The sequence below is a fragment of the Orcinus orca genome, chromosome 2 (assembly GCF_937001465.1).
Source record: "Orcinus orca chromosome 2, mOrcOrc1.1, whole genome shotgun sequence".
In the NCBI taxonomy this organism is placed as follows: Eukaryota; Metazoa; Chordata; class Mammalia; order Artiodactyla; family Delphinidae; genus Orcinus; species Orcinus orca.
Genome location: NC_064560.1, coordinates 20,308,310 through 20,322,053, shown reverse-complemented (window position 1 = coordinate 20,322,053; position 13,744 = coordinate 20,308,310). Strand labels below are relative to the sequence as shown.

The 13,744-nt window shown below is 46.0% G+C and overlaps 2 protein-coding genes and 1 long non-coding RNA gene across 5 annotated transcripts in view; 1 reads left to right on the top strand and 2 right to left on the bottom strand.

The window, feature by feature from the left end:
• LOC125963548 (uncharacterized) overlaps positions 1–13,744 on the bottom strand; it is a 268,458-nt gene that overhangs the window by 53,803 nt on the left and 200,911 nt on the right. The gene's annotated exons all lie outside the window — the stretch shown is intronic.
• The window catches only part of UPF2 (UPF2 regulator of nonsense mediated mRNA decay), a 212,855-nt gene that overhangs the window by 50,293 nt on the left and 148,818 nt on the right, over positions 1–13,744 (bottom strand). The gene's annotated exons all lie outside the window — the stretch shown is intronic.
• The window catches only part of PROSER2 (proline and serine rich 2), a 41,298-nt gene that overhangs the window by 14,041 nt on the left and 13,513 nt on the right, over positions 1–13,744 (top strand). Inside the window, exon 2 of the mRNA XM_004275857.3 lies at positions 5,062–5,281. Within this exon, the coding sequence (XP_004275905.1) occupies positions 5,144–5,281 (138 nt within the window). The 5' untranslated portion in view covers positions 5,062–5,143. The remainder of the gene's footprint in view (positions 1–5,061; positions 5,282–13,744) is intronic.

Below are 13,744 nucleotides of genomic sequence, written 5' to 3'. Positions count from 1 at the left end.
TTGTCCATTTCATCTATCTTTTCAAATTTACTGGCATAAAATTGTTTATAATACCCCCTTTCAATACCTGTGGCATCTATACTTATGTTTCTGATATTGTTTGTCTATTTTTTCTTGATTAGTTCTGCCAAAAGTTTGTCAATTTTATTAGCATTTTCAAAACAATAAATTTTGAAATTTAGTTCTCTATTGTATGTTTTTCTATTTATCTAATTTCACATTCTTTTTTTTACCTTGTCTATTCTGTGTTTATTCTTTTGGGTTTTTTTCTAATTTAAACGTTACTTGCTTGGTTCATTAAATTCCAGCCTTGTTTTCTAACACTGTAAGCATTTAAGTGATGTTTTAGCTACATCCCACAGGTTTTGATATGCAGTATTTTTATTATCATGTAGTTCTAAATACTTCCTACTTTCTAATAATATTTCTAAGAGTTACTTAGAAATATAAATTCCTAACGACATGGATTCTTCTGATTATCTTTAGGTCACTGATTTCTAATTTAATTGCTTTGTAGTAAAATAATATGTTTTCTGATACCACCAGTCTTCTGAAATTTGCTGAGACTTGATTTCTGGCCCAGGATGCCATCAGTTTCCATAAGTATTCTATGTGAACTTGAAAAAATATGTATTAAGAAGTTGCTTCGGGCTTCCCTGGTGGCGCAGTGGTTGAGAGTCCGCCTGCCGATGCAGGGGACACGGGTTCATGCCGCGGTCCGGGAAGATCCCACATGCCGCAGAGCGGCTGGGCCCGTGAGCCATGGCCGCTGAGCCTGCGCGTCCGGAGCCTGTGCTCCACAACAGGAGAGGCCACAACAGTGAGAGGCCTGCGTACCGCAAAAAAAAAAAAGAAAAAAAAGAAAAAGAAGTTGCTTCACTTAGTATGTTGTAAATGTTGCTTAGATCAAACTTGTTAATTGTGTTGTTTAAATCTTCTTTATTCCCAGTCTGCTGGATTTATCTATTGTTAAGAGTGGTGTGCAGAAATCTCCCACTCTAATGGTGGGTTTATTAACTCATGTTATTTATATTTGAGGTACGTGCAGGTAAATCGAAATTTTTATCATTTTGAAGTACTCCTCTTTGTTTCTAGTAATTCACTTTTCCCTTCTTTTCCTTTGTCTGATTTTACTGTAATGATTCCAGCTACTTCCTATCCATCCATTTCTCCCTCCCCACAGGCAGCCTTTGTTGGAATTTTTCTCGTGTATCCTTCCAGAAAGATTCTAGGCACATCAAAGCATAAACAGAGATATTTTTCATTTTTTTCCCTATACACATGGAAGTATACTAGACTCTGTTCTGTCCTTTAGCTCTTTCCACACTCTAAAATGTGTCCCGGAGAACACTGAGCAGCCTCCTCCTTCTTTTAAATCGCTTGTCCTGATTGCTTTTAGGTTCTCCCCCTGGTGCTGTCACCCTCCCAACTGTTGCCAGAGTCATCTTTCTAACCTATAAATGTGATGCTGCCTCTCTCCAGGGCTCCCCATCACCTGTGGGTGAAGTTCAAGATTCAAGTCCCTCTTCGCTTGGGTCCACTTTTCTGTGTGCCTCTATTTGCACTTTCTCCCTATTCCAGCTCATTCTGTGTTGTGCTTTAGCTCATTTCAGGGCTTCACCCCAGCCACTCACGACTTTTCAAATAGGCCATGTGTTGCTTACTCTCCTTCTGTGTTTGGAATGCCCAGCATGGTTTGTTTAAACCTGAAATCTCAAACATCTCTTCTTGCTGGCCTTTCTGAGTCTCTGAGCCCTCCTGGGGAGTATGGGCACCTTCCCCCTGCTTCCATGTGCCCTGTCTTGGCGCTGGACACGGTGATACATCCGTCCTCCATTAGAGTTGGCGCCATGTGGCAGAATTACTTGTGGAACTTGATAAAAATGCACATGCTCAACTGTTACCCCCACAGATGTATTCAGTAGATCTGGTTCTGACCCGTTGCTGGATTAACTTCCCCTGGGGAGGAGATGCCTCTTACCCATCGGTCTTTCTCTAGTACCTGGAATCTGCCCCATATGAAGTAGGAGAACAGTAAACATCAGAAGAACATGCTAAGACTAGAAAGGAGTATAGGGTTCCAAGTGAAGCAAGGATTGATTGATAGGACGAACTTGGATTCTGCAGCCTGTGGGGAGTGGGTTGAAGGTGATTGCTTTTAGGAGAGTGGTGACATCACAGTGGTGTTTCAAGATTAATCCAGCAGGAGAATACAGCAAAACGATGGCCAAAATGGAAAAAGCAAGAACAGTCAGATGATGTGGTAAAAATGGTCCTGAACTCGGGAGGGGGACCAGAAAGGAAGTGGATCCAACTGACATTGGGCAGGAAAAATCAACAGGGCTGGGCAGCTGGTTGGTTGTTAGTGGCAGGGACAGGGAGGTGTCAAAGATGTCCCCAAAGCTGTTTGTGTGACGAGGCTGAAAGCCACTGTGCCTCAGGACGGGTCTTTGACAAGATGACTCATCTCTGGGGTTTGGTGAATAGTGGAAGGACCTAGCTCCTTGGGCTGCTCTGCAGACCTGACTGTGGCCATCTGGAACTTTGACGGAGTGGGGTGATAGTGGGAGGAGGGCTGGATGCCTTCCATCCAGGCCATTCTAGGTCTTTCTGGAATGTACAGGGGAGGATGAAGAGGAGGAGCTTCCTTCCTCTCTGGCTCCAGTGCACTCACTTTGGAGGTTCACTTGCCCCACTAGCTCCACCAGTTCCACGAGCACCATCAACTTGGATGGCTGCTGCGCCCTGACCGGCCATGCTCAGCAGACAGAGATTTACCAAGACTGTAGATCACTTGTGACCTTCAACCTTACCAGAAAAGGCTGTTACTAGTAAATACCGAGCAACAAACACAGGAAGCCCAAGAGAATAAACAGAAACACGCACACGCGGCTCTAGTTTCCCTTTGTGGTGCTAGCTTGTGGCGCCCCCGCAGTGAGCCTGCTCTGCGCCCTCTGGGAGAAGTCGGTTTCTTCATCTATGGAGCCCTCTTAGTCTGACCCTGGCCTCCCTTTTCTAAAGTGCACTGTTAGCAAACACAGAAAGTGAGCCCTTGTTTGGGAAAGGAGACTAGATACTGTGAGGTGGTCATGACCTCACAGACTCACGGCTCTGGCCGCTCTGTCAGACGGATCTGCTCCTGCTTCTTTATCTCACGCTCTCCCCTTTCCAGTGCAGACCTTGCCCCCCGCTCAGAAATCCACGCCCCATAGTGGCTCACCCATGGAATTCTATATTTTTGGCTCCTGGGGAACTAGGACCAGGGAGCCCCTCGTTCTCAATTCCTTAAGAGATGAAAGAAGACTGACAGCTCGAGCCTGTGAAGGATATTGAACCAAGGTTTCCACTTTCTCCCCAACAGACTCTGCCTTCTGGAGAATTCTGATTAGCTTCCTCATCTTCTTTCAAGGGAATAATTTGTAGAAGTCTAAACACTACAGTTTTACAGCATCAGAATAGCTTTTAAAACGCTAGTAGCACAGGAGAAAGGCGTGCTCTCGGATGGTATAGTCAGTTACCACCCTCCGCCCCACGGAGGGTCCCATGTGCTGTCTCATTGCACAGATCCGGAGCCAAGTTCCAGGTCTTGCCCCACCGAGCACACGGTCCCCCAGGTCCCTCATTGGAGGTGAATCAGTACCTCGCTTCCCGTCTTTCCTCTGTTGTCAGGGGAAGATTCACTGCCCGCCCCCGCCCCCACCAGATGGCACCTATGGTGGTTTTAGCTCACGTGCCCCTCGGGATTCTTTAGGGGCTCGTAAGGCCACCTGGTGGTGCTTTCAGTGTAGGGAGGGGTGAGCATCTATTTCCTCACTTGCCGTAACATCAGGTCATATGTAATGGACAGGAGGCATATTCCCTTATTCCCTACTAGCCTTCTTTAGTCTTCTGGAAGGTTTTGTTGAACTCAGTTGTCTGTTGTTCAGGGGCTGAGCTGAATTTCCTGCTGGAACAGTCAGAGGACTGTATGAGACTAGGGCTCGGGGGGGACAGTTTCAGTGTCCTTGTTCCTGAAAGTGGGAACATGAACTTCCCAATGGTATTAACTGATGGGACCTTAGCATTTTATGTAGAAACTGCAGTAGTATCACGGCCTCCAAAGAGTCTGGAATTTCGGAGATGTCAACCAAACTTCCATTAGTAATTTGTTAGCTCTTGTCACTTTACCTCAACTCTGAACTGTAACGAGGCTGGAAAAGGAACCATGATGCTGTGGTGTCTGAGGCAGAAAAGAATAGAATTTATAAGCAGTACAGGGAAAGCCTGAGTCTGAGTGTGACGGAGCGTGAAAGTACAGACGCGAAGAGCAGAGGACGGCGCCAGAACATTATTTCATCAAATTTTCAGCACTAAAGAAATTTTTAGTACACCCATCTTTCCTTAAAAATAATTCTTACTGCTACTCAACCATAAAAAAGAATGAAATAATGTCATTTGCAGCAACATGGATGGACCTAGAAATGATCATACAGTCAGACAAAGACAAATATCATATGATATCACCTATATGTGGAATCTAATATATAAACTTATCTACGAAACAGAAATAGACTCACAGACGTAGAGAACAGACTTGTGGTTGCCAAGGAGGAGAAGGGTGGGGGAGGGATGGACTGGGAGCTTGGGGTTAGCAGATGGCAACTATTATATATAGGAGGGATAAACAAGGTCCTACTGTACAGCACGGGGAAATATTGATATATTCAATATCCTGTGATAGACCATAATGGAAATGAATATAAAATGAAATATATATGTATGTATAACTGAATCACTTTGCTTGTACAGCAGAACTTAACACAACATTGTAAATCAACTCTACTTCAATAAGAAATAAAATAAAAATAATTCTTACGTCTTCATAATGGAGAAGGAGATAAAGGAGAAATGGAAATGAGCATCACCAAACAAGTTGACTTCGGGGGTCCTGATCACCTTAGTCCTAACGGTCGAGGCTGTGGACCAGCCGACTGTATCTCGTGACGCCTGTTTGTCCTGGGGGAATGAGGCCTTCGCTGTCTGAGCTCACTAACCCTTGTCACCTTGTGCTTACTCCTCCAGAGGTGACCCACTACTTGGGCATGGGACACCGGCCCCTTCCCCACTTCCTGTGATTGAGCCAGCGGCCGGGGTTACTGTGGGGATGCCTGTCCATCACCAGAAGTCAGACTCTTGGGAGATGGACCCTGATTTGTTGCCCGGCTGCAGGCTCAGTGGCCTGAGCAGAGGGGGCAGTCTGGAGAGTCGGGCCAGCAGCTCTCGTTCCAGAAGTCTCACTCGGGTGAGTCCCTGTTTCTCCGGTGCTCTGTGTGCTTGAATGTTGGCTGATTTCGCCCCCCTATCAGGAGTATCTTACAACATCCTTTTGGGGTAACTAGCTTGACGTCTTGGAATACTCGCTCTCTGAAGCGGCATTTCAGTGTGAATCGTATTGAGTTTTGCACAAAATCCAGAGCCGTGATAACTTGGCTGCTAAGACCCAGAGCACGCCGTGCCTGAAGGTGGCCACGAGCCCAGGCCAGGGCGCCTGCCTTTCAGGTCCAATGACTGGAAGAAGGGAAACACCTCACAGGATAACATCAAATTCACTTTAAAACAGATGTTTAAGTCCTTTGCAAATATAAATGCTTTCCTATCCCTTTCTCTCGGCATCCAGACCTTTACGTAAGTGTCAACAAGCTTTGGGAACTTTCACAAAAAGTCTGTAAAGTTAAGAGAAGATCTTTTGGCCCTCCCCACCCCTCAGGGTATTCACCTTTCAGGATGGAGACCTTCATATTCATAGAGGGAAGGACAGGAGAGAGTCCACCTTGGATCTCAATAAAAATGGTCCATTGTTCATCTCAGCCCATCTTCAATGGGAGCACAAATTTTCTAAAGATACACCAATCCGTAAAATTAACCCCAGCTATGCTGAACATAAGAAAGAAGTGTACAGAGGGCAGTTAATAGTAACAATAGAATTTTATACGCTCCTACTTGCATATTTTCTTTTTTTCAATCACCATCGTAAGTATGTAACAAATATTATTTGATTCGCCAAAGGAAAAATATATTACAAATTACTCTCTGAATATCTGAGAATCTATAAATCCTTAAGAATAGAGAATTTGGGACTAATTTTTTAACTTAAAAACTGTATTTAAAGAATATGTTAAAAGAATAGGTAGAAAGACATACAGATTAATACTCCAGTCATTAGTGGAGTCTGTTCTCCAAAGCACAGTTAGGAAGCAGCTCTGCTCTGATGTAGAGGGTATTTCTAAAACATGGCGTGGATAACTTAGGAACCATAGTCTAAAGGGCTGCCCTGTGTGGGGGGGGGGGGGGCGGGAATAAAGTCGAGAATGGTCGTCAGATGACCTCAGTCTCTGAGGAAACGGGTATAGTGCGTTATGAGTCTGTGCTCGAATTATTTTCTTGCCTTTCACTTTCATTTTCTTATTGAACTTGAGGCAAATCTCTTAACATCCTTTGTACCATGGCCTCTTTTGATAGAAAGCTGAAGCAATACCTGTTCTCTGTCTCTTCCTGGGAGAGTCCATAACCCCAGGTGTGTCACGTGTGCTGAATTCTGGGCAGGAAAGTCGCTACTTTTCTATCTCCACTGTAGTCATATAGGGTCCGTTCTTCACATGCACCAACTCATACCCACCCTCACCACATCCTCTGCGGTGGGTCAAACTCATACTCCAAAGACAGAAAGGACTTGATTGAGCTCGGCAAACCCGTCCATGGAGGACTGCCTTCCGTCTGTTCTATGTAGGTGATTTATCCCTTTGCTCAAATACTGAAGCACTGTTCTCGGAGGTGAGGACAGAGGCAGAGCTTGCAGTCTGGTGGCTGTGGTTCACCCTGACAGAATTGGCTGCAGATTTGCTTCCCAGGCAGCAGACTCTGAGATGGACAACGTTACAGCACAGGAGGCTTATTAGGGTTGTTCCTGGGCTCAACATCTGGAAGGAAAAGGAAGCAGGGTTTGGGCAGAGAGAGAAGCTGGGCTGTGAGGCAGACCCAACAGAGGCCTTAGCTGTTCCTCAGGAGGCCCTGGCGCTGCTGGGCCGAGAGTGGAGCCTGGATACCCACTCTGCCATCAGCCCTGGGATGAGGACATCCCTGGAGGGAGGCACGACCTTGACAAGACAGTTCCTTTCAGTTGGAGACGTCCCCAAAGGGGACTGACAGCTGAGGGCCACCTGCCAGCAGCATTCCCAACAGATGGGGGACCAGGTCCTTCATCCCCAGGGTGACCTGCGGGGCGCATCACACTCCCTACCACGAAGGTGTAGGAGAAAAGGAACAGAGCCTTTTAGAGGGACCGAAGGCACCAGAGCAGCTATAAGATGTCTGAACTAGAAGAAGCAAGACTGTGAAATGAATTCGGGGAGTTTACAAGAGACCACCATATAAATACAGCTCTTCACAGAGTGTCTGTCTAGGCAGGTGGGGTGTCCGTTCCATCACCTGGCAGATTTGGAGAATAGGCATCATTTTGACTCTTTGTCAGGATGTCAGACCCAGGAATTCATCTTCAGAGGCAAAAGCTCTTCTTTGAAAGGAGGTCTACTAAGTTTCAGCTCCGGAGTCACAAGGAGAAATGGTTGATTATAAAACTTTTTATCACGGACGTATTTTTTGGTAAGATATGAGAATTATCTTTAGGTTCAAAGACAGAAAAGACTATAAATCTCTTACATTTGTAAATCTCAGGAGGTCAAGACGGGCGAGGTGAGCACAGCGTTATGCCTGTGAGCCGCCTGTGCTGGAAGGGCTTCGGGAGCCTTAGTGCTGCGCTAAGCGGGTTCCACGGTGGAGTCGAGTACAGATCAGAAGGACGTTCCCCAAGACGTGTATAATTTCCCTTAAGTCCTCCCAGAAATCCGTATGCATTTTGCAAGTTGCTTTATTTACTGATACTAATCAGTATCCTGAAAATTGGCTCAGGATAGTAATAAACACAGGATACTGGAGACATGCCCACGTTCAAATTCACATGTGCCTCCCTCTGGAACCTGGGAAAAGTAACTTAATCACTTTCTTCATTAGTTATTTTCTTCATTAGTTTAAAAGGGGGGGGGGAGAGTGGGATAATAATTCTTTCTCAAGGGTTCCCCGTAGAGGTGAAAGGCCCAGCATCTAATCAGTGCTTCCTAATTACTGGTACAAGCTCCTGTGAGTGCCCTGTCAGCCCCAGGTGGAGAATAACTCCACTCCATCCTGCCCCGTCATCCTGTTTGTATCTATGCTTTCCCACCTATCCATCTCTTATCAGTAGCCTTCTGAATGTCTTTCTTTGACCAGAAGGGAGTCTAAATTTGGGGAGGGTCTATAGGTTTTTATTCTAAATCCTCAGTCTTTTTATGACTTGTCTCTAAAGAACGACAGTCAACTGTAGTATTTTCCCTACTCCCTGTTCTTTATTCCCTGACCTCATAAAAGGTTTGTCAGTAACAGTGTTTTTAGGCCTCCAGATTGTATGGGATTAAATGCACCCCTTGGAGGGCTCTTTACGTAAAAGATAGTTCCAATTTATAGAAGTGTGTATTTCTTTTAAGCAACGGTTATTTTTAAAAAGAAGATAAAACATTAATGCCTAAAGTTAAATGAGAGTATTGTAAAGTTTTTAAACACTAGTTGAAGTGTGGCCTGGAAGATGACAGATCTTTGCTTTTTAGAAACCTTTCTCCTGAGGCAGTACAAGTTAAAAATTAAAATAGCTGCTTAGGTAGGATTGTTGTGGCTATCCACATGGCTGCCGTCATGACCCAGGCTGTTCTAGGAGGATGAAGTATGTGAACTTTTTACCGCTCAAGAGGCTAGTTGTGGTTGTGTACGTGTATTGTTTTTCTTGTAAGGAATTCTTCCTCTGAACATTTTCTAGCAAAATGTATAGCTAGAACTAGAATAAACTGGCCAGGACTTCCCTGGTGGTGCAGTGGTTAAGAATCTGCCTGCCAATGTAGGGGACACGGGTTCGATCCCTGGTCCGGGAAGATCCACATGCCGCAGAGCAACTAAGCCTGTGCGCCACAACTACTGAGCCTGTGCTCTAGAGCCCGTGAGCCACACCTACTGAGTCCACACACCACAACTACTGAGCCCACATGCCGCAACTACTGAGCCTGCGTGCCTAGAGCCCATGCTCCGCAACAAGAGACGCCACCACAATAAGAAGCTGCGACGAAGAGTAGCCCCCGCTCACCGCAACTAGAGAAAGCCCACACGCAGCAATGAAGACCCAACACAGCCATAAATAAATAAATAAATAAATTTTTTTAAAAAAGAGCAAACTGGCCAAATCCTTGTATACTTGACTAAGAGGGTCTCTTTTTCCTTTGAACTGTAAGAAGGACACCTTCAGTACAGTACAGTTGGTAGTGTAGTTCTGGAACTTACCACCTCGAGAGGTGATGGGGATTCAAAATAAAAGGTTCAGGAAGGATTTAGAGACATTCATAAATGATAGCTCTTTAAGGGGACAAAGGAAGCTTTGGGTATAAGGTGACATATTCTTAAGCTCTTAAGGCCAATATCTCAGACACACATCTCATCAAACATCCGGGGTGCACTTCCAGGGACCAGTACTGCCTCATGCCAGGATCCTTAGGTTCTTCTTATGCACATGGTCTGAAGCCTGCTCTGCCCGGCAGGCACCCTGAAGCTTCCTCCAGAGAAGAATATGCTTTAACTAGCTGAAAAGAGGGGATGCTCTTAATACCCACAGGAATTAAGGAATTTCATAATGTGTGTGCCACTTTGAAGGTGGATTGGAAACAGCCCAAGTCCCCAAGCATACTTCCTATTCATTTTTGTCTCTAACTTGGGCAAAACCAATGATCCAAATTCATTGTTTTTGGAGATTTGATATTCAGTGAACTGTCTTGAAACCCTGCCTGGTCCCTCAGCAGACAAATCTTATAGCCCTCAAGTCACATAATAAGCCTGTGATCAGACAGCGGTCGTCAGCTCCTGATCACCCCTTCCTTCTCCAAAGCCTCTGAGGTCGTTTGGCCTCACCCGTCAGTCGTGGAAGAAGGTGGTAAAGCAAGCGGGGGCGAAGCTGTCTCCATGTCTGGCTCCGCCTGAAGTCTAAGCAGGACACTAGGAATCTGACATGCTTGTCGCCAGACAGTTTCAAGGAGAAGACACAGAACAGAGGCGTGGGAAGGAGAAGCAGACTGGTCAGTAGTAACCACATTGTCCTTTCAGCTCTGGCTCCTTCCCCAGATTGAACCCAAAACTTCCTGGACAGAGCAGCTATTTTAAAACAAAGCTAAACTGCTTTGAGGAGAGTTCAATTCAGTAAACATGCAGTAAATGCCTCCCACATACCAGATTGGATAGGTGATGGAATAAAACTCGGTTTTAATCTTTTCAGGAACTCACAGTTTAGTGACACGACAGCCACGCGGAACTCTGGGACGTGTGACAAGCTTATGTGGGGTCTTACGCAGGACGCCATGCGCTTAAGGCATTTCCCTCTCAGTCAGGACCGCTTTATGACGTTGCCAGTTCAGGGAAGTTTAAGGCGGCCAGGGAGCCCAGCGTTGTCCTTCAAAGCCATGATTCTTTCCATCTGTAATCAAAACTGCTCGCATATCTCATCCCCCGCGGGCTTGTCTGTGTCTCTTTCCGGCCACAAGTAGAGGTTTACGTTAACCATAGTGAAAAATTACAACAGGGACTAGTTAGAAATAACCCTAATTAAGCCCTTGTAATGAAACCGTGGGAAAGGCCACATGCACTTATGGTCTTTCTTATGAGGTTGCCAAGGTAAAGCGTGGCATTCACAGGGGGGTCGGAAGCACAGAAGACACTGATTCCTCTTTTCTTCTCACTGCCCCTACGTTGTGTTTCAGCTCATGGGGGGCGTCTCTCATCACCTTGGGCTTTTAAGTCAATAAAGCCTTGCTCAAGTGTCAGGGAGATCATTTCGGTGTTTGCAGAAAGAGAGTGTGACCATCAACTCACATTCTGCCTGAACAAATACCCAAGGCTGCCTACCTGGGAGAGTTGGGGGTTAAGACATCTTGACTCATCTCAAGAAATTATTTTAGCCATCATAATCTTTCTTAAATTTTCTTTCTGGGCTTCCCTGGTGGCACAGTTTTTGAGAATCCGCCTGCCAATGCAGGGGACACGGGTTCGAGCCCTGGTCCGGGAAGATCCCACATGTCACGGAGCAACTAAGCCCATGCACCACAACTACTGAGCCTGTGCTCTAGAGCCGTGAGCCACAACTACTGAGCCCACGAGCCACAGCTACTGAGCCTGCATGCTGCAACTACTGAAGCCCGTGTGCCTGGAGCCCGTGCTCCACAACAAGAAAGGCCACCACAATGAGAAGCCCGTGCACTGCAACGAAGAGTAACCCCTGCTTGCCACAATTAGAGAAAGCCTGTGAGCAGCAACGAAGATGTAACACAGCCAAAAATAAATAAATAAAATAAATTTATTAAAAAATTTGTTTTTAATTTCTTTCTTTCGTTTTATTTTTTGTTGAAGATACAGATAAGTTCTGCTGGTTCTTTTTTTTTTTTTCCTCCTTCACAAGAAGTTACCACTGTTGTCTTAATCTGCTGTCAAATCCAATTTCTTTGTTTAAAAGAAAAGCAAAACAAAAGGAAAAAAAGCCTAAGAACTGAATTAATTTAGTGGCTTTTTTAGGTGGGGGTTATTTTAGTGTGAGTGTTTTAAGCCTTCTCGACCTTTTTGTTCAGCCAAACAAACAAAGGTTTTTTCGTCTCTGCCATTTGCCTAAAAACTAATCTCCTGTCACACATTTGTACTCCCATAGGTACGTCTAGGATCACTGACTTTTATCACTGCTGGTTGCATTTGTTGTAAGAGTTGGTCACCCAGCCAGGACCATGTTCCTCTCAGAGCTCCACCGGGACTAGAGGGACAATTTTGCTGTCATCTTTGCAGGAGAGGATAGATGGCCCCAGTCTGGGACTCTGTCCTCCTCCTCATGGGAGACCTGTTCAGTGTGCATTCCAGTTACGGCAGTAGATGTGGCGTTTTGAATTTTCTGGTTTGAATACATTAGAAATTATTTCTTCACCATCATAATACATAGATTAGGGTAGAAATGTATGTACTCCCAAGTTCTTGAAGCAAAACAGTGTTTCCCTGAGAGGCTTGTAGACATCACCTGCAGTCAGCATGGTAGGTGGGGTAGCACAGGTGAGGGATGGTTTTCTAGACCGTTCTTTTAGCATCAGATTTGTAGCCTTAAAGAACTTCCTTTATTCCACATCCCAAATTGGCGCATTAAAAACTTCATTGATAGAAAGGAATTAAAAAAAATTTTTTTTCTGCTGTCAGCCTACTACCTTCCAAATAATAGGGACAAATGTTCGTTCTCTTCCATTCACCCCTTTCCAAGAAAGCTGCTATGTTTTCTTATCCTCATTTCCTCTCTGCTTAGTTCTTTGGGAACTGAGTTAGCAATTCTCTCATCCAACAGCACCAGTGGTCAAGCAGGGGCCACCCCGGCCACGGTGCCAGCTCTCTTCCCTCCTCACATGGGGCCACTGGGCCACTGCCTTGCTTTTTTTTCTTAAATGTATTGTAACAGCTTTATTGAGATGTAATTCACATACCCTGTGGCTCACCCATTACAGTATGCCATTCAGTGGTTTTTAGTAGATTCACAGAGATGTGCAACCCTCATCACAACCAAATTTAGAATATCTTTATCACCCAAAAGAAACCCGTGCCCACTAGCAGTCACTCCCCGCTTCCCTCCAACTGCCCTAGGCCCTGGGCAACCTCTCATCTGCTTCCTGGCTCCATAGATGTGCCTGTGCTCGCTGCCTTGCTCTTCAGGCTCTGCCTCTTCCCCGAGGCCCACGTCTTCCTCTTTAACGTCCCTGCCTGAGAGAGGCAGCAGCAGCATCTCCTGGGAATAGAGGTGTAGACGGAACTCTCTCAGCCAAGGGCCACGTGCCCCTTTTCTGGCCCTGAATTCCTGGCTCACCAGCCCTTGGCACTGCAGCTTTTCTGTTTCTGCTTCCTCTCCTCTCCTAGGTACAGGCAGAGTCTGGGTTCATTTGGAGGGCAGCTTCTTGTTTGGGGAATTAGGCAACAGAGTCCACGGCGTGGTTAGCCCTGCCCCTTAGGTCAAGACTCAAGGCCAGGCTGATCACGAACAAGTCACCCAGCCTGTCCTCCAGCCTCTAACGCTCGAGAGACACCTTGGATAGTTGATGACGCAAGAATCTGAGTCTGCCAGGACCTGGGGCTCTGATCGCTGACCAGCCTGGTTAAAACTGATTTATGGGGATGTCCCTGGTGGAGCAGTGGTTAAGAATCCGTTGGCCAATGCAGGGGACACGGGTTCAAGCCCTTGTCTGGGAAGATCCCTCATGCCGCGGAGCAACTAAGCCTGTGCACCACAACTACTGAGCCTGTGGTCTAGAGCCTGCGTGCCACAACTACTGAAGCCCGCGCGCCTAGAGCCCATGCTCCACGACAAGAGGAGCCACCGCAGTGAGAAGCCCGCGCACCGCAACGAAGGGTAGAAGCCCCCGCTCGCCGCAACTAGAGAAAGCCCACGCACAGCAATGAAGACCCAATGCAGCCAAAAATAAATAAATAAATTTATTTTAAAAAAAGGGAAATAAGTAGAACAGAACAGAAAGCAAGCGGAGAACTGGTTCTGGCCTTGGCTGCTCTACAAAATAGTTGTGCGACCCTTGGAAAGTCATTACATTGCCTCTGCACCCGGTTTTCACACCTT